At 36.5% G+C, this 19,392-nt stretch overlaps 1 protein-coding gene across 18 annotated transcripts in view; it reads left to right on the forward strand.

The window, feature by feature from the left end:
• CPEB3 (cytoplasmic polyadenylation element binding protein 3) overlaps nucleotides 1-19,392 on the forward strand; it is a 226,383-nt gene that overhangs the window by 95,311 nt on the left and 111,680 nt on the right. For all 18 annotated transcript variants that reach the window (XM_007478808.3, XM_016422704.2, XM_016422730.2 and 15 more), the window contains one exon: nucleotides 10,605-10,661. In XM_007478808.3, the coding sequence (XP_007478870.1) occupies nucleotides 10,605-10,661 (57 nt within the window). The remainder of the gene's footprint in view (nucleotides 1-10,604; nucleotides 10,662-19,392) is intronic.

The following is a 19,392-nucleotide window of genomic DNA, read 5'->3' on the forward strand; positions in this document are numbered from 1 at the left end:
AAGAGACCAGGAAGCATGAAGGGAATATGGGAACAAAGCTGTGGATGGCATAAATAAGTTTTAACAGCTGTTGTATCCCAATTCTTAGGTCACCATATCAACTTTGAAACCATAGCTCAACTTTTAAATACTCCTTTACAAGACTATTATTTGTGGTAACATTTTTGAGAAAATATAATGCACAACTACCGTTAGTCAAATCAATTTTGATTCTGAATAGGAAAAAACTGTCCCATTTCATACAGAGATATAAGAAAAATAGCTGAGAATTTTTGGCTATCATATGAATACCAATACTTTGTACCTGGTGTGTGTGTGTGTTTGTGCATGCGTGCATGCATGCATGTGTGCCCATGAGAGAGAGATAGTGAGTACACAAGACAAGGCAATATGTTTTAGAGGGAAACAGCAAAATGATGAAGATATCTAGCCAACAAGTATTTAAGTATTTTCTATGTACTTAACATAAGGCTACAAAAACAAAATGGAAAACCACTTCTTGTCAAGTAACTTACATTCTACTGAAATATTTTTCAAGGACAGAGATGTTGTTAAAGAGGGGTTTATCTTGTTCTAGCTTTTTGAACTAAGGTAAAGGTAACTTTCCCTCACAGCTATAAGAGATCTACATAGGCGAGGTTGGGTTTTCTCCGTCTGGTTTGTGATGACTGAAATGAAAGGGAAGTGAACCAATAATACTAGTTCCTTCACTCCAATACTTTTATTATTAATGATGATCAATGCTGGTTCACATGTAGAATCATCAGTTTGGAGCTACAAACAACCTTAGAAGTTATTCTGTTCCCTCTATTTTATTCTTAATATTAAGTTATTTTATTTTACCAGTTACATGTAATAACAATTTTTAACATAAATTTTCTGGGGTTATATGATTCAAGTTGTTACCCACTTCCTACCTCTTCCCAAAGATGGTAAGCAGTTTGTTCTGATCTATACATATATTATCATGCAAAACACATTTTCAGATTGTTCATTGTTTTAAGAGAATGCACATATAAAACCAAAACTCCCAAATAAAATCCAAATAGACTAAATTAAAAAAATAGTATGCTTTGATCTGCATTCCAACTCCAGTGGATCTTTCTTGGGAGGTGGATAGCATTCTTTGACATAAGTCCTTGAGAATTGTCCTGGATCATTGTATTGCTGAGAACAGCTAAGACTTTCACAGTTGATCATAACACAAGATTGATGTTACTGGGTACAGTGTTCTGGTTCTCATTTCATTCTGCATCAGTTCTTGTAGGTCTTTCCAGCTTTTTCTGAGATCATTCATTCATCATTTTTAACAGCCCAATAGTATTCCATCACTATCATATACCACAGTTTGTTCAGCCATTCCCCAATTGAGGGACATTCCCTAAATTTCCAATTCTTTGTTACCACAAAAAGGACTGCTCCGAATATTTTTGTACAAGTATATATCTCCTTTCTCCTTTTTTAAAATCTCTTTGGGATATAGACCAAGTAGTGGTTTTACAGGATTAAAGGGTAGGCATTGTTTTACAGCCCTTTGGGGGCATGGTTCCAAATCAGTCTCCAGAATGGTTGGATCACTTCACAATTCCACCAACAATGGTGGAACAACAATGCATTACTGTCCTAAATTTGGCACATCCCCTCCACTTGTCTCTACTGTCATATTGGCCAGTCTGATAGGTGTGAGGTGGTACCCCAGTTTTAATTTGCATTTCCCTAATCAAGAGTGGTTTGGAACATTTTTTCATCTAATTATTGATAACTTTGATTTCTTCATCTGGAAACTACTTGTTCCTATCCTTTGACCATTTGTCAATTGGAATGTATGCCCTCTATTTTACAGATGAGTAAATTGAATCCCAAATAGTACCCCAAACCACATAGGTAGTAACAGAGTTAGATCTTAAATCCATGTCTTTTGACTCCAGTGTTAGGCCTTTTTTCTCATAGACTATTGTGATGTTATATATTTTACAAAGTATTTTCATGTAGAGTACACCATTTATAGAATCACTATTGGGAGCTAAAAGCACCATAAGGGGCTTTTCTAATCCCCTTCGTTTTACAGAAGAGGAACTCAAGTCCCGTAGAGATGAACATAAACTTTTTCAAGGTCAAATGACTAGTAGTTGGGAGAATTGGAATTTAAACCCAGATCTCCTGGGTCCATTACTAGTGCTTTCCCTTCATTCTGTCAAGCTGCCTAACCATGGTCTTTTCTACTACCCAATGGCAAGGGAACATCTCCTCCAAAGGACAGAACTTTATTTTTGACCTTGCCACCTAGAGTTGGTAGTGATAATGAGGACTAAGAGATCTGGGCAGAATATATAAAGAAGAATAGTGAGTAGCATATTCCCTGCCAGCAGTAACATGTGCCAGGAAAAGGTGATTCTCTGAGGCTTCTGCCTTGCTCCCCTCAAGGACTAATCATCTGACTGTTGTAGGAGGTTTCTTATTGCAAGTATAAGCTGTGTTCTCCTCATACTGTTTTCCCTTTTGATTTTTGCCTCTATCACGTCTCTAAATTGTGAGTTTAAAACAGCAAAAATAAGACAAATCCTATAGAAACCAAACCAAATGGCCCAGGACTGTGGCTCTAATCGAGTTCCTTCACCTATCATAAATGGGCACTGTTTTTTCTGGCTAAATTTTCTTTGACTTTATTATGACCAGAAAACCATGAAACTGAGATTAGCAAAATGAAAGGAGCAGATGTGTGTGGAGAATCAATACTGATAGATTTGTTTTTAGAATGTAATCTATGTACTGAAACAGCCAGGGAAACATTAGCTATTCTGGTAAATTTACCCATTAAAAGTCTCTTAAGTACATTTGAACAAAAACTCAGTGAAATTGTAGCTAGAGATTTGGGGAGAGGAGATAAGAATAATCTTTTTGTGGTTATAATAGCATACCTCTTTATGCAGAAATTAAATATATAAAAATGGGCCATTCTGGAACTGGACAAATCAAGCCACCAGTGGTGACACATTGGCAGGTTTGCTTTACAGAACCTTTGTGGTTCCCTTGGCCTTGTGCTTCTGTGAAAGAGCTCCCTTCTACTAGATATGCAATATAGATTGGCCCATTTGTTTGTTTACTGTTAGATTCAATCAAAGGTTCTGTTGAGTGTCTGTTCCCCCCCCCCCTGCTCTCTCTCTGTCTGTCTGTCTCTCTCTCTCTCTCTGTCTCTCTCTGTCTCTCTCTTTGTCTCTGTCTCTTCCTCATTATTCTATTCATGCCTAAAAGCCAACCATTGCCACAGACTTCCAAGGGTTCATAATCTGAGCTAACAAAAAGCTGTAGGCAGTCCTGCAACATAATCTTGGGGAAAGGCTATGGATAGAAACCAGTCTATTTTTTTTCCCAACACACTGGCTTCAGCTTAATCCATCTCTTCCTTCCTTCCTTCCTTCCTTCCTTCCTTCCTTCCTTCCTTCCTTCCTTCCTTCCTTCCTTCCTTCCTTCCTTCCTTCCTAACTTCCTTCCTTCCTAACTTCCTTCCTCCCTCCCTCCCTTTCTTTTGCCACATGTGTGGTTAGTCATTTCAGTCATGTCTGACTGTTCATGACCCTGTTTAACATTTTCTTGAAAAAATGCTAGAGTAGTTTGCCATTTCCTTCTCCAGCTCATCTTGCAGTTGAGAAACTGAGGATAAACCAGGTCCTTGATCAGGGTCACACAGCTAGGAAGTATCTAAGGCTAGATTTAAACATAGTAAAGCGAGTCTTCTCGATTCCAGGCCTTTCATTCTGTCCATTGCATCACCTAGTGGCCTTACTAGTTGTTGAGTCATTTTCAATCATGGCTAACTCTTTGTGATCCCATTTGAAGTTTTTTTGGCAAAGATATTGGAGTAGTTTGATATGTCCTTCTCCAGCTCATTTTACAGAGGAGAAATTGAGGCAAATGGGGTTAAGTGTGACTTGTCCAGGACCACACAGTTAGGCAGCATCTCAGGCCAGATTTGAACTGAGGACATTGAGTCTTCCTGACTCCAGGCCTGACACTCTATCCACCTATTGGTTAATAGACTAAATATTTAAAATAACTGTATGCAATTGGATATTTTGACTATTATTTGTCTCAGAAAAATTACCATCTTTCTGTCAGAATGATTTAAAATTCTTTGGATCAGTTCTTACATGTTTTGATAATAGAGAAGATTTAGCTCCAAATTTACAGTCAAAATCCCTGAGGCATGGGGCACAATGATAGATATGGCCCATAACACTCCCAGAGTCAGTGAACATGCTTTCAGATCCTGGCTTTGACTCTTGTTACCTGAGTAAGGTAGGCAGGCCACTCTCCTCAGGATTTCAGTTTTTTCTTCTGTAAAATGAGAGGTGGGACTAAATGACCCTTAGCTCTAGGGACAGTTCTAAATGGATGATTCAGATGAAAATCAGATTTGGTATAGAAAAAGTCACTTTATAGACAGCCTTTTCAGGAATATGTATTGGCACCAGGAGGATACATTGGCTAGATACATTTCTACTTTGAGGAGAGGAGAGAAGTGGAGGAGTGTTAGTAAATTTCATGTCCCATCGTAACACTATAAAGTGGCATCATATTCATTTTTTTAAATTAAAAAAAAACCACTTCTCTTTCGATTTTTAGAAAAAATGACTTTAGTATTAAGATCTCTGTGACCTGGAATACAATTTGAATAGTCAACACTTTCCATGACTAACCTCATTTAATGTATGCATTTATATTAGTAAAAATTAAAAAGTATACTTGATCCTCCATATTTTTGGCATCATTAATCTTATGAAAATTTGTTCTTCCCCCAAACCTCCCAATTGTGGGTACTATATAGTTGGAAAGTAGGGCACATTGTAGAATGTCCACAAGCTCATTTTACCAAGTATATTTTCTAGCTCTCAAAGGCTTATATTTTACAGTACATTTAGAAGATAGCTGACAGGAACAATTTAAAAATAGCAGACCAAGGGCAGGTGACAAAATGTCACACTAGCAACACCAGGCTGCATTAACCAAAATCACCAGATGTCACACACTTGATTCTATTTTTGCAGCTGATTAAACAGCAGTTTTTGTTGGACAAAGAAGACAAAAAAGGAAGCTGTCTTATTTTGAAGTTGGTTTCAGGTTATCTTTTTAGTGTTCTTTATTTCTATTAACATTCCAACTCTTTAATCACTATAGAACTTGAAAGTGGAGTGAAACTAGAGACCTAATTATTGGTTACATTAAAAACTATGGTAGGATACAAAGTTTGGGCAGAATTAAAAAAATTATAGAATATACTTATAAAAATGACAAATTCTGTGCTAGTAGACAATATTATGTAGCTGAAACAACACCAATCTAGGAATCAAAGAGACTTGGATTTTGGTCTTGGTTACAACATTAACTGGCTAGTTCTGTGACCTTGGTTAAGTCAGTTAGCTTCTGTGAGCCTTAGGAACCTACCTTTTTAGCCTTGGAAATTAGAAACACAATCACAGGGTGACAAATTAAGAGCTAGAAGGAGTCTTAGTTCATAAACCAGTGATGTCAAACTCAAATGGAAACAGAGTCACTAAATCATATATGAGAATCCCTGAAGGCTTCAAATAAACTTAGATAACCATCCATGTTTATGTATTCCTTTTTTTTTTTACTACTATATCAATGCCTTAAAATCATATAGGAATTATAGTTTAATCTGGTTTGGGTCCACTCAGGAGTGTCATGGGCTGCATGTTTGACACCTTGGATCTAGACCAACCCTTCCCTTTCCTCAATTTACAAATGAGGAAACTGAGTCCCAAAGAGGTAGTCTAGTTTAACCAAGGTCACACTGTTTAGTAGGTAACAGAGCCATGTAATAGAGAGATACTCTGAGGGTGTCTATTGATCAATACTGGATGACTAATGGATCAGAGGTTTTCCTACCCTCCTCCCTTAACCTCCCTCTTCAGAAGCCTCAGCTTCCCCTCCCCCTTCTTCCTTAGTTCACTCCATGTGAACTATGAGATTTAGAGAAGATACTCTTTTCTCTCTTTTCTCAAGCAAGGGTTTATTGGGGAAGACAGGAAAGAATGGAGGATAAGTTAAGAGGGATGGGGTTTTCCCTAGTCTATTAAAGGAGCCTTGGTTTTGAGGATATTGGGGAAATGGCAGTTCTGTCATAACTGTGACACAAATTCAGTCAGAAAGATAAAGAGGACAACTGTCTGTCTTCTTTCTTCTTCTAATCTAATTCTAAGATTAGAATCTAGGTGTGTTCTACCTACAAAGTTAATTGCTCTTCTCACTCAGCCACTGATTTCTAACTTCCTTCCTATTTCTAATATTCTCTTCACTAAGTTCTGACCCCAAAAAGTGAGGCAATGTCCACACACACACACACACACACACACACACACACACACACAGAGAGAGAGAGAGAGAGAGAGAGAGAGAGAGAGAGAGAGAGAGAGAGAAATATTTACAATTGTATAAAACACTGACTAATGCTCTTGGTGACTATTTTCCTTCTTGCTGCTGTTTCTCAAGGGTGGTGAAAGTTTTTAGGGCCATTGAAAAGAACACAGGGTAGAACTAGCTGCTTCTGGGTGAGGTTAGATGAAAATATTGAGAGCATTTTGGTTGAGAAAGGCAAAGCTGAGAGAGATGTGATCAATCTCTCAAACATTATGGGGCACAGAATAGAACAGGTATTGGTTTATTGAACAAATTCCAAAAACACTGGAACCAGGAAGAAACATCCCTTGAAGCCTGAAGAGAAACCACCTTTAAAAAAAATGATTATTTGTATATTTCTGGAATTAGTTCCTTGAGATGTAGCACAAGCTGGGTTCCAGAAGGGTTTCTTGACATTCATAGGCAATAAATCCTTAAAGGGCTATTAAGACAATGTGGCATTGTCTTGGGTTGTATATCTTCATTTTCTATGGAAATTATGGCTATATGACTGTCTATGACTCTCATTATTTCTGTTGAATTTATTTTTGATTTATGATTAAAACTGTGAGATTTAAGTTCTTTTGACAGATTAGTTTTGTGTACTTATAACTGGCAAGAGAAAGTTTTCACTCTGACTTCTTATCTAAAAGGATGAAGTGATCAGAACAGTGGTCTAGGAGTCTGGAGTCCTAGTTCCTAGTGTCTGATTCTGCCACTAACTTGCTGCATCAACTTGGACTAGTTTTAGATTTCATTTTCCTCCTCTGCAAAGTGAGAAGTTTGGACTTGATTGTCTCTTAGTGGACCCTTCTTGTTCTAACAATCTGAGAGTCTACATGCCAAATTTGCATAGAAATAACTAGAAAGTAGGACTGTTAGCTAATTTAGAGTAAATGATCAAGGCTATTGAGGTTCAGTGGAAATAGGCTCTGTACATGAAAAATGGTAAGGAGGAGACAGTTCAGGTTCCAAAACTAGTTGCATAAGCTTTGGGGAAACTATAGCCTCAGTTTTCCTATCTGTAAAATGAAGGCATTGGACTAAATGATAGCTAAGTTCCCTTCCAGCTCTGAATACAACAGCATTCAATTTTTTCCTATGTTAAAATGGCATTAATAAACATTAATGAACTCTTGATTATCTGAACCAGTGATGAAAGGAACATTGATGTGGATTTTTGAAAACTTTGTGTAACTGTTTCTACCCCCATCCCCCATCACAAGAAAATGTGTGTAAATTCATGCAAAGCCATGGGACTTCTCTCTGTGATGTATTTTATTGGGAAGCAGGACCATGACCCTATATTAGTGGGATATTACTATAGATGTCCACAACTTCTTTTTATTTCTAAGTCTCCTAAAATGACTTAAGAGAATGAAGAAGAAAGCATAAGAATTGAACATAATTTTTTTGAAAAGTACTTCTACATCATTAGGATAATTTAAAAAAGTATTTGAGGGACAGCTATGTGACTCATTAGATAAAGAGCCAAGCCTGAAGATGAGAGGTCCTAGGTTCAAATCTGATCGCAGATACTTTCCAACTATGTGACCCAGGGCAAGTCACTTAATCCTATTTGCCTAGCCCTTCCCATTCCTCTGCCTTAGAATCAGTACCTGGTATTGATTCTGAGACAAGAAGATAAGGGTTTTTTTTTTTTTAAAGGATATTCCAATTGTTATTTGTGTCTGATAAAAAGATACTAAGTTCTTTATAGAAGCACACATGCTTAGGGAATATTTTCCTTTATTCTTAATATTTTATATGGACTATCTCCCCTCCAATATTTACTAATCACTTTTGTGTAGGAAAATTTTTAAATGCTTTCTGCAATGCTTCATAAATGCACAATTTATAGGCAAGTCAAGTTAATGTTATATGCTTTACTAGGAATGCAGTGACAGTATTTTAAACAGCACTGTCTTATTTTTTGCTACTTTAAGTGAGAGCTTATTAAGTCAGAACTAAAGGTAGAATAATATAAAAATTATTAGGTTAACTACTGTTGGTTTTCTGCTGCCTACTTCCCCAGCCTTCTGGAGACCTGGGTTCTAATTCTGCCTCTAACCAATTCTTTGGCCTCAGATGAGTCACTTCTTTTTCTTGATCTTAATTTCATTATATAAGAGAGATAATTGGATATTTATGTCCTTAACGGTAATTCATGTTTTTGAGTAGACTAAGAAAAATGGAAGGTGATTATAAGCAGGCTGTAAGTATTAAGAATAAAAGAAATAATAAAACTCCTCTGATTTTCAGTCATGTGGAGTCTTTTTTATTGCACAAAGAAACTGCTTCCTTCTAGTTTTCTCTTAAAACCTTGCTTAAATTAAAGGCTTGTATAGGGTATCAAGATGAAACTGTTCTATTGCCACTTTAAAATACTTTTTTAAACATGCAGAGAGTGTCTAAATATTTATCATTGCTTCTATAGTATGGAATGCTCTCTTACTGATTTAAATGATTATTGGAATGCATGGGGTTTTTGTTTGTTTTGTTTCTAAACAGGATTGCTGAACAATTGCATAATATTTTACCAATTGCTATGACCTTGTTTCAGAAAATGGCAGAGTATTCCAAGTTCAGACTAATAATGTATTTCTCTCTCTCTTTTTCCCCTTCCTCTCCCCTTTCTCCCTCCCTCCCTCCCTCTCTGTCTTGCTTTCATAAGAAGGCATATGCCAGATTTGAAGGGGGTGCTTTTGAGTCATTCTAAGTTTCTTAAGAGCTTTTAAAAGAGTAATCCCCTATCTTTTGGTAATTTTTAACACTTTTCTCTATTGCTATGTGGTATAATTTCTTCTGATAAGTGAATGAACTAAAATAACATTTATTAAGTGCTTACTATATGCCTAGCATGATGTGAAGGGCTGGGGATCTAGTTAGAAAAAGCAAACCTACTTTCAAGGAATTCCACTCTACATGAGGGAGACAGTATGTAAGAGTTTGGCTTTGGGGTTGATGGGAAGATAGGATATTGTTTGGAGAATTTATGACCAGGCTTGAGGTCATCAAAGACTACCTGGCAAAGCCAAAAATAAAAAATTGGAAATTTAAGCTAAAAACACAATTTCCAGGAAGCATATTTTATGCCTTTTAAGCAGAATTGCTAAGTATCCAGCTGTTGCCAGTTTATTAGTCCAGAAGTGATTGTTCCAACATTCTAAGAACTACCAACAAAAACCACATAACAGTTCTGAGTACTTAAATTTAGAGGGAGTCAGCATGGTTATGTAGTAGAACAGAGCAGTAGAATGTGAATCACAGGAATTGAAAGCCACTCCCTACTTGGCTACAGAATAATGGTGTGTCCTTGGACAAATTATTCCCTTTACTTGGGATTTAGCTTCTTCACCCTGTAAAACTGAGGAGATTTGACTGGATGACCTCTTTCATCATTAAAAGTTTATGATTGATTGTTGCTATCTATACCTCATTATTCCTAGAAGATAGAGGAACAACCTTAGTTGGACTTGGATTCAATTCACATAATTGTGTAACTGGGAAAAGACTCTTAACTTTTTAACTTCAGTGCCTCAGACAGCTTTCCAAGATTGTTCTAGACTAAGTAGCTATCTGTAGCTGTGTAGGGAGGGAGTTCTCTATCTTTGAAGCTGTGATTCTCTCTTCCTCTTCCCAAGCACCCTATTCTCGACCATATACCAAAGATTGAGGCCATTATACTGCCTTTCTCCCTGTCTCTATTTTTATAGTTAGATGTTAAATTATTAAGAGAATCCTGCCTTTTCTGTTCCTTCCAAGTACCAAAGTGCATAATCTTTATGTATCTGTGTCTTTGTTACTTGGATCAAAAGGTCAAGGTGAGAAATTATAAAGCTTAATCCAGAGAGTTGCATTTCTAATTCTGATATACTAATACGGATTGGGGTCTGCTAAATTCTCAGAGTTCTATAACAGAAGTCTCTGGCTTAATCTTAGGATTTGGCATGATTCTGAGACTTGCATATGCATACTTTTATGGTTTTATTTTTAAAACCTCTGTAATGCTTATTTCCACCAACAGATTTAAGATGCTAACACCTTCTGGTTTTGGGGTTTTTTTCAGTGGTTTTAGCTCCTTGGGATGTTCTGCACATAATAGTTCTGAGGCTATTAAGTTGAACATTCAGGCTTTTTTTTTTCCCACTATGCTCACCAACATTTATTTATTTATTTATTTTTAGGACGCATGGGAATAAATTTCCATCACCCAGGAACAGATAACATTATGGCACTTAACAGTAAGTGTTTGAGATATTCTCTAAAAATAGAAGTTGTCTGCATATGTTTTCTAGTTTTTACAGTTGTTCATTGTAATTCAAAGCCTTCCAGCAAATAAATGGTGTTGACTATAGTCCTTGACTGTAGATTTTGAATGTGAGGTGGAATACTAATGTGATTAAAGACAACATATTTTGGGAATTGCTATTTGGGTATGAATTGGACTAGATAGCTACCGAAGTCTCTTTCAACTCTCAGATTCCGTGATGATTTAATTGGCTTCAGACCTTGAAGATAACCACCTACAGGGGAAAAAAAAATGAGTTGATGTGCTTCTGAAGTAGCAGAAATAAGATTATAGGAAAAGACTGAGTGAAGCCCATATATATTTATATCTCCATTGTCTGTGTGTCTATCCATTTTCAGGCTTATTACTCTGTTACTCATTTTCTTGTACCCTTTTGCTCAGATCTATGGGCCTTCTTGTTATTTGTCATGTGAGATCTTGCATGTCCATGTTCTGTGTTCCTTGGCATGGGGCTATCCTCTATGGCTGGGATGTTGTCCCTCCTCATTTCTACTTTTTAGAATTCTGAATTTGCTTCTAAGCTCAACTCAAATGGCACCTCCTACCGGGAGTCTTTCTTGACTTTCACCTCCTCCCATTTACTAATGCCTCCTCCCTCTCTGCAAATTAACACACATTGCCTCTCCTGACAGTATTTAAGGTTTTTGAGGGAAAGGCCCCTTGTTATTAAGATGAATATTGGCCAACAGGTTATTTTAGTCTTAGCTATAGGTGAGTTTTCTTTTCTTTTTTAAACCCTTACCTTCCGTCTTAGAATCAATACTGTGTATTAGTTCTAAGGCAGAAGAGTGGTAAGGGCCAGTCAATGGGGGTCAAGCGACTTGTCCAGGTTCACACAGCTAGGAAGTGTCTGAGACCAGATTGGAACCCAGGACCTCCCATCTCTGGGCCTCTCTCTCAATCCACTGAGCTACCTAGCTGCTTCCAGGCGAGTTTTCTACATTTGTGGAATCATTGGCAATCTGGTTCTCCTATGAAAGTTCAAGGATTCTTTTTGTTCAGTTTACCCAGGAATGACTTCACTGGATAACCAACTTAGACTAACCTAACGGTGAGAATATCTAAAACCAAAGTGACTATTAATTGGCAATGAGAAATATACAAGGTATCCTGAAAGTCTCAGTTAAGTTTTATACTATTAGAACTTTAAGCCACACCAAGACTTTTGGGACTCCCTATATCTCTCAACCTTTTAATCTTCCATCTTTTCTTCCATCAGCATAGATAATAGAAATTTGTTTAACTGAATATTTATGGTTTTTCCAAGCCACTTTAAATGAGCATTCCTTGGTCACTTTAACATGGATGCATGATTAATTAAAAAAAAAAATTTAAAAAAATCCTTATCCTCTCTCTTAGAATTAATACAATATATTGGTTCCAAGACAGAAGGAATGGCAAGGGCTAGGCAATTGGGATTAATTGACTTGCCCAAGGTCACACAGCTAGGAAGTATCTGAGGTCAAATTTAAACCTAGGATCTTCTGTCTCTTGGCCTGGCTCTCAATCCGCTGAGCCACCTTGCCACCCCATAAGCTTGATTTAATTAAAAAAAAAAACAATGGTAGTTTGAGAATCGGGAAACCTTAATCTGAATCCTATTTGTGTTGGTAACTGGCAATGTGATCTTGGGCAAACCACCTCACATCTAGGGAGTTTTCTCATTTCCAGAATGAAGTAGCTCCTTTGGATTTATCTCCAAGATTCCTTCTTCTCTAAGGTTCTGTGAACCTCCCCATAATTTACAACAATATCCATGAATATCAGACACACATGTCAGTAAGTCCTAAGGAATAACAACACAGCATTTGTTACTCAGGTCTATTGTAATGAGTATTATTATGAAAAAGCAAAGATTACTGAAAACTGCTTCTCTAACCTTGTTTTTTTGAGAAGATTTCCATGGCAAGTACTCAAACCCTACTTTGACCAAGAAGAAATATATAATAGAGTGATGGTGCTTGTAGTCACCATTCTTAAGTAGATTTTAATTTACAGAAGCCTGATAGTCATCTTGTAGTTCAGAGGTCTCAAATACACAGCCTGATCCTGATTAAAATCTTGTTCCTATTTGATTTTATAGTAATAAAAAAAAGAAGTATAGAAACATGTATGGCATTCTCAGTTGTGCAGCTCACAGAGATCCTTATGCAGAGCTTAGCCCCCATTTCCATTTGAGTTTGGCACTACTACTGATTTTTACATTAAACTCAATGATAGTAAGTGCCTATGAGTTCAGAAATGCAACCTGATGAAAATTATTTTTGCCCCTCTAAAGCCCCAAGATAAAACTGTTTCCCCATGAAATTTAGCAAAGAAATTGTCAACCCTAAACCTTCAGTTTTTGTAGCAGGAAATCCATCTTTTTGCTTTTGTTTTTATTTTGTTTTCCTCAGTTGAGAATAATGAAATGAAATAATGAAATTTGAGAACTATGAAAACTTGAAACCCCAAAGCAGGAATTGAAGCATTTCATATAAAAAGTTCTGAGAGCTTTGCCCTTTCCCCCTTTTCATATCTAAATATAATATTGCTGCTACTATTGCTGTTTTTAAAACAACGAATCAGTAGATTAAATGTGTGCTTCACTGAGCTTTGGGGAACAGTAACGCTGGTATAATAATAGAAACTTTATTGTTTTGTTATTGTTATTAGCATATATGAAATCTCCCAAAGAGACTTCTCAAGGTCTTGTTTGTTTGAAGGCTTCAGCTTTTAAGTATAGAACAAAAGGACTTTGGAGTCTTCGTGACCCTAGTGGCTTTTTCTACCATATGACTTCTGCCCTTGGAAAAGGGCCAGTTACTTGAATGTTGATTAACTAAACTTTTAAACTGTAATCAGCTGTTTCTTGAACTGAGTTGTAAAGAAGGAAAGTAGATTATTTGCTTCCTCAAGCTACAGCTAAAATGAAATCACTTACACTTAGTCATATGATTCCAAAGCTGGAAATGACCTTAGAAAGACATATAGTCCAATTCCATCATTTCACAGATGAGGCAAATGAGGCTTAGAGAAGTTAAATGTTCTTGTTCAGGGTCACATTGGCAGTAGAAGGCAGAACCAGGATTGAACCCAAAGTCTTTGCTGTCTAAGTCCATGATCCATATATTTCACACAGCAATTTGGGGAAGGATTAGTCAGGCAAGATAATAGAAATTCTAAGACCAAGGAAAATTTTATTTTATTTATTATTTATTTTATTCATTATTAAGTAAAATTATATTTTACTTAGTTGGAACTAATATGTTTATTGGTCACACTTATCCTTTGGCTGACAAAATTATATTACTTTGATAAAGAAGCCCAAGTTTTTTGCTAGCAATAAGAGTGTAGCGTATTTAGAGTATAAGGGCATTCGTGTCTTATAAAATATCTTATATCATCAGATAGTATGACCTTGAAAGGTTTCATTCACCTGCATAATAGATTTTTAATGCATGTCATTAAGTGCTCTAACTTTGAGGGAATATTTTCTTCTCCAGTTGACAAAAATGGGGATTAAATAAAATGACTAATTGAAATTTCATTCTCCAAACCTAAATAATTCCTTCTCTCTTTTTCCTTTCCTCCCCAAATTTTATAACATAATTTAATCTTAAACAATTTTATTTTAGTGGATTGTTGATTAGGGATAGTTTTCCACAATATTTAATTCTTTTTTTAAGCCAATTACTATTACCTTTTTAAGAGGAAACCAAAGAAGCAGTATAGAAAATTTTAAAACACTTTTGAATCTGTGGCTGCTTTCCTTCTGCTACCTAGAATAGAATTCTAGGCTTCAGAACTTAGAGCAGGGGGCTGCTGCCAGACAGAGAAAGATGCATATTCCAGAGAAAAATCTATCAAAAGTCTCTCAATTGGATTTTCATTATATAACCTTCCTCCAAAAGTTCAAAGCACAAAACCCCATTTTGTGGCAGAGAATACAGTTGTTTGGAATGATTAATTATTTCCCTTACAAGGTACTTCATACTTGTTGACAGAATATATAAAAAATTCCGTGCATTGCTTGTCTAAATTTCACAGAGAGAGATCAAATCCTAAGTGATTGTCATCAAGAAGAATTTATTAAACTGCCAAACCATGTATAGTACCATCCCTGGAGCAGAATAAAACAGATAAAACAGACTTTCTCTCTGCTCAGAATTTGAGCTTCTAATACTAATAAACATATTTATGTAGACCTTTAAAGTTTACAAAGCACTTCTTCACAAGAACCAGAAGTGAATAGTCTCTTTTTTACAGAGGAGGAAACTAAGATTCAGAGAAGTAACTTGAACAAGGTCATACCCTTTCAGGAGATGTGCCTGGCATACAACTCATACAGGCATCATAGAAGGCATAAAATACATGAGTAAGAATTATTTACCTTGTCTCTATGTCAAGTGATAAATGTATCTAAAGGATGTTAAAAGAGAGATTTTCTAGAGTCTCAAGTTTGGCCAGAGAACGATCGGGTCAAGCTGTTGCCTCCCTTCTGATTTTCACAAGAGTGGTACGCTTGGTGCTGTTTGGGAGAAAGTCCTCATATAAGAGAGGAAACATCAGGTAATAGGATTTTGCCAGAGAGGAACAGAAGAAATGTGCGTTTAGACCCATAGTCAAATGCAAAAGAAAAGAAGTGAGAGGAGCTAAATTATGATGTCATAAATGTGGGGGAAATTTTTCATAAGGAAACTCTTATCATTGTAGGTGTGCTGATATTCTGCAGTTTAGAGTTTTTTAATAGTTAAATGCAGTACCAAGAGATTCAGGGTCATACGGTCCACCAGAAGACACACAACTATGTTGCAGGCATCATGTTATATGCTAGGGATACAAAGACAAAAGTGAAGCTATCCCTGCAGGTCCTTAAAGAGCTTACATTCTTTTTACAGTTCATTTTCTTTATTTTTATTTTTAAATTAAAAAAAACCTTCTTTTCCATCTTAAAATCAATACTGTGTATTGGTTCCAGGGCAGAAGAGCACAAAGGGCTATGCAGTGGGGTTTGAGTGACTTGCCCAGGGTCACCCAGTTAAGAAGAATTGGAGGTCAAATTCAAACCTAGGACCTCCCATCTCTGGGCCCAGATCTCAATCTCCTGAGCCACCCAGCTGCCCCTGATTTTCTTTATTTTTAATTAACAAGCATTTCTTTTATTTCTATTCTCTCCAATTTAAAAGGGAAAAGAAAAAAAACTCATACAAATAGGTATCGTCGAATAAAACAAATTTCCATATTGTCTCTAATCAGAAATGTTTGTCTCATTCTGCCCATTGAATCCATCCTAACCATTAGGAGATGGGTAGGACAGATCATCCTCAGCACTATGGAATCATGGAACCATGCAGTGAGCAGAGATCTTAAGTGTTTCAGAGTTTTATCTTTATAATGTTGTAATTACTGTATAAATTGTTCTCCTTTATTATAAATCAATTCATGGAAATCTCTTTGGGTTTGTCTACACTAACAAATTATCATGTTATAGCATGATAATATTCCATTCCATTCATATGCTATATTTTGCTCAGCCATTCCCTAAATTATACTCCCCTCCAGTTTCCAGTTCTATGCCAATACAGAAAGAACTAAAATGATTATTTTTCTACATATGGCTTTAAGGACCTTGTATATATTTTACATATGGTAATGCTCATTTTATTTGATGTTTAAGTTAAGAATAAAAAAATTAATAAAAAGTTCATATAGCCTAGCATTCTGCACAGAATATGTGGAGAATTTATACAAGGGAATTTTGGGAGGGAGGCACTAGTAGTTAGGGGGAATCAAGCTGTATCAGAGATAGACATGAATCCAATTCTTGACTTCAAAAAGGATCTCTTTGTCCCTCATGCTAAGCTACATGATATTTTTATTTAAAAAAATTTTATCCTTAAGCATTAGATGAAATGAGTATGACCATATGCAAAACAGAAGAAATATGATATGTGAAACTATTAATTTCTATCAAGTATAGTTTCCTGTTCATTTTAAATATGCAATAAATTAAACAATTAACATGTATATGTGAATCATAAATATACTCCTGAATATAGCTTGGATCTGTTAATTCAATACCAGTCTTTGATCATCTTTCCCTTTCTCTTAAAGTTTCTTATTTCTGAAAAGTAGATATGAGAATACAGTAAAATACCATTTAATTGAAAATTTGAATAATTAGTCTAGGGACTTATATTAAAATTTAACTCTGCATTCTCAGTAAATAGGTTTATTAAGCAAGTTGATGGTATAAAAAAAGTTATGTGAAAAAATGTTTAAACTTTTTGAGAGTAAACTTTTTAAGTACCCCCAGGACTTTAGGAATCACCATTTAGGTGCCAGCTGCTGCTAGTATCCTAGCTACAATTTATTCATAGCCTTTGAAAACAAGTTCCCTAAGGACCTTTACTAAGTAATACCTTATTAGCCTTCTTCTAGCCCTGGTTGGTATTTGAAATTAATTAAATTGCATTTCTTTTAAAATATTTTATAATTAAGATTTTTCACTAATTCAGCATGACCTTCTCATCAATCTGTCCAAATTGCAGAATTTTATTGTAGAGAAAACCCTACATAGAAATCTGTGACTTAATTAGAGCTGCAGTTGCATTTAGGCTATTGCTTTAGCATCTTGCTGCTCCATTTTTCCTTTTAATTTTCTTGAAGCGCCCCCCCCTTGATTTTCCCTTTCCTTTCTCTTAATTAATGATACAGAGGTTCCATCAGTGTTGCTGTTGATATTGACCTTATTGCATAGAACCATGGAATTTTCTCAGAGATAAGCCTAGCAATATACAAGGAAAAAGCAAGGAAATGAAAAATGCATTTTGCATGCTATATATGTTGTTAGATGGGCAGCCTATTTAGTTAGTTCCTCAATGTCTGTAGGGACATTGCAGATAATCAATGAGTTGGGCTTAGAATTCAGCAGAAGAAAGAAATTAGACTGAAACACAATTCTTCAAATGCATGGAACTTTGAATGATTCTAAGGTATTCTCTACTGTGAAAGTCATCTTTTTTGAACACAGGTATTCTCCCAGTGAGGGGCTGATATGCATAGAGACTTGGGTCTCCGGGTCAGGAATACTCAAATTCAAGTTCTGTTTCTGAGCCTTCTGGCTCTGTGTGACCCTTGACAAGTCACTAAACCTCTGTGGACCATTCCACCCTGCCCCCATTCCCCCACAACTTCACTAAGTTGTACTACAGTCCTAGTTTTTCATTAGGAGGAGTTTCCTCTTCTGTGGCATTTCCTACCAGTCAGAAATCACAGGTCTCTAGGTGCCCATCCCCAGCATCTTCCTCTCAATTCTCCCAGTCATTCTATAGGGCCATGACTCATGGAACTTCAGTATACTTAAAATTATACGTGACTCAAGGGATAAATAGGCTTGTAGCTTAATAACAAACAACAATGACTTGCAGGAGAAAAGTGATGCAGAAGATCATATCAAGGACTTGCATTACCAGAAATGGAGGTCATGTATTAAGGGTGAGGGATAATAGCCCCAGTATATTAAACTCATAAATGTGAAATATTAAAAGAACAAGAGGAAGGCTTCCATTACATTGGGTGGCTCTGGTGGGAAGGATTCATGGGAGGATCTAGGCAAGAATGGCATAAGAGGAGAGGGTGTGTCATACTGGGTTGCTGTCTATACTGGTTGGTGGGAGGTGGGGGATGAACAAAAGGGCAGTATCGACTTGAGTGAGATCTCAGATATGTGGAAAGTTGAGTCTATTTTGTTCTCATGGAAAGTGTCTGCAAGCCACAGCTGGCTGGCCAAGAATGGCCTTTGAGTAATTGTTAATTTACTATGAAGGTTGGTCATCATTGCCATCTATCCTGTTGCCACTGCTGATTGTCTTGCAATAAGAATTGATAGCTAGCATTCCCCCCTTCTGTCCAGAGGGTTGTCAGGAAAGGGATTGTAAGTGTGGTATGCTTCATTCAATGATATAAATAGTTTCCCCATAAATATTTTATTTGTCAGTGACCCATATGTGTCAAATTGCCCACCTCCCAAAGGATGGATCCCCAAGAGATCACTGCAGTCAGAGCTGCCTCAAGGAGCAACTATATGTGAACTTTCCCCTTACTCCCTCCCCAATTTCCCATCCAAGGAGTTGTTCCTTATTTGGGAAGTTGCCCAAGGCTTTCCTTCTTCACTGGAATACCTGGTTCACATTTACAACTGAGACTTTCTCATTTCCCCTGCCAGTGTACCAGGCTCTTCCCCTCTCCTTTTCTCAGCAATTTCTCCAAAGCTAAAGATTATTTGTGGTCATAAGAAAAGGCAAAGTAAATGTCTAAAACTGCCTTTGAACACAGATCTTCTGACTATAGGTCCAGCTCTCTGGTCACTATGCCATCTATTCCTCATCAATTTTTTCCCTGCTCTTTACCAGCATTGTCTTTCCTAGAATATCTAGTATGGTATAGGAGGGAAATTCAGAGACCCCAGGTTACAATCCCTCCTCCCAGATTTAACCTCCTGGAACCTCACTGACTTCATATGTAAAACGAGAATGCTGGACTAGCTTGCTCCAAAACCCCTTCTAGTTCTAGATCAGTAACCCTAAATTTATCGCAATGGTTTGTTTTAGAATTTTTTTTCTTTCACTTTATAAAGAATTGAGACATTTTGATATGAATTTCCTAATGCCATCATCACC

The sequence above is a fragment of the Monodelphis domestica genome, chromosome 1 (assembly GCF_027887165.1).
Source record: "Monodelphis domestica isolate mMonDom1 chromosome 1, mMonDom1.pri, whole genome shotgun sequence".
NCBI classification, from domain to species: Eukaryota; Metazoa; Chordata; class Mammalia; order Didelphimorphia; family Didelphidae; genus Monodelphis; species Monodelphis domestica.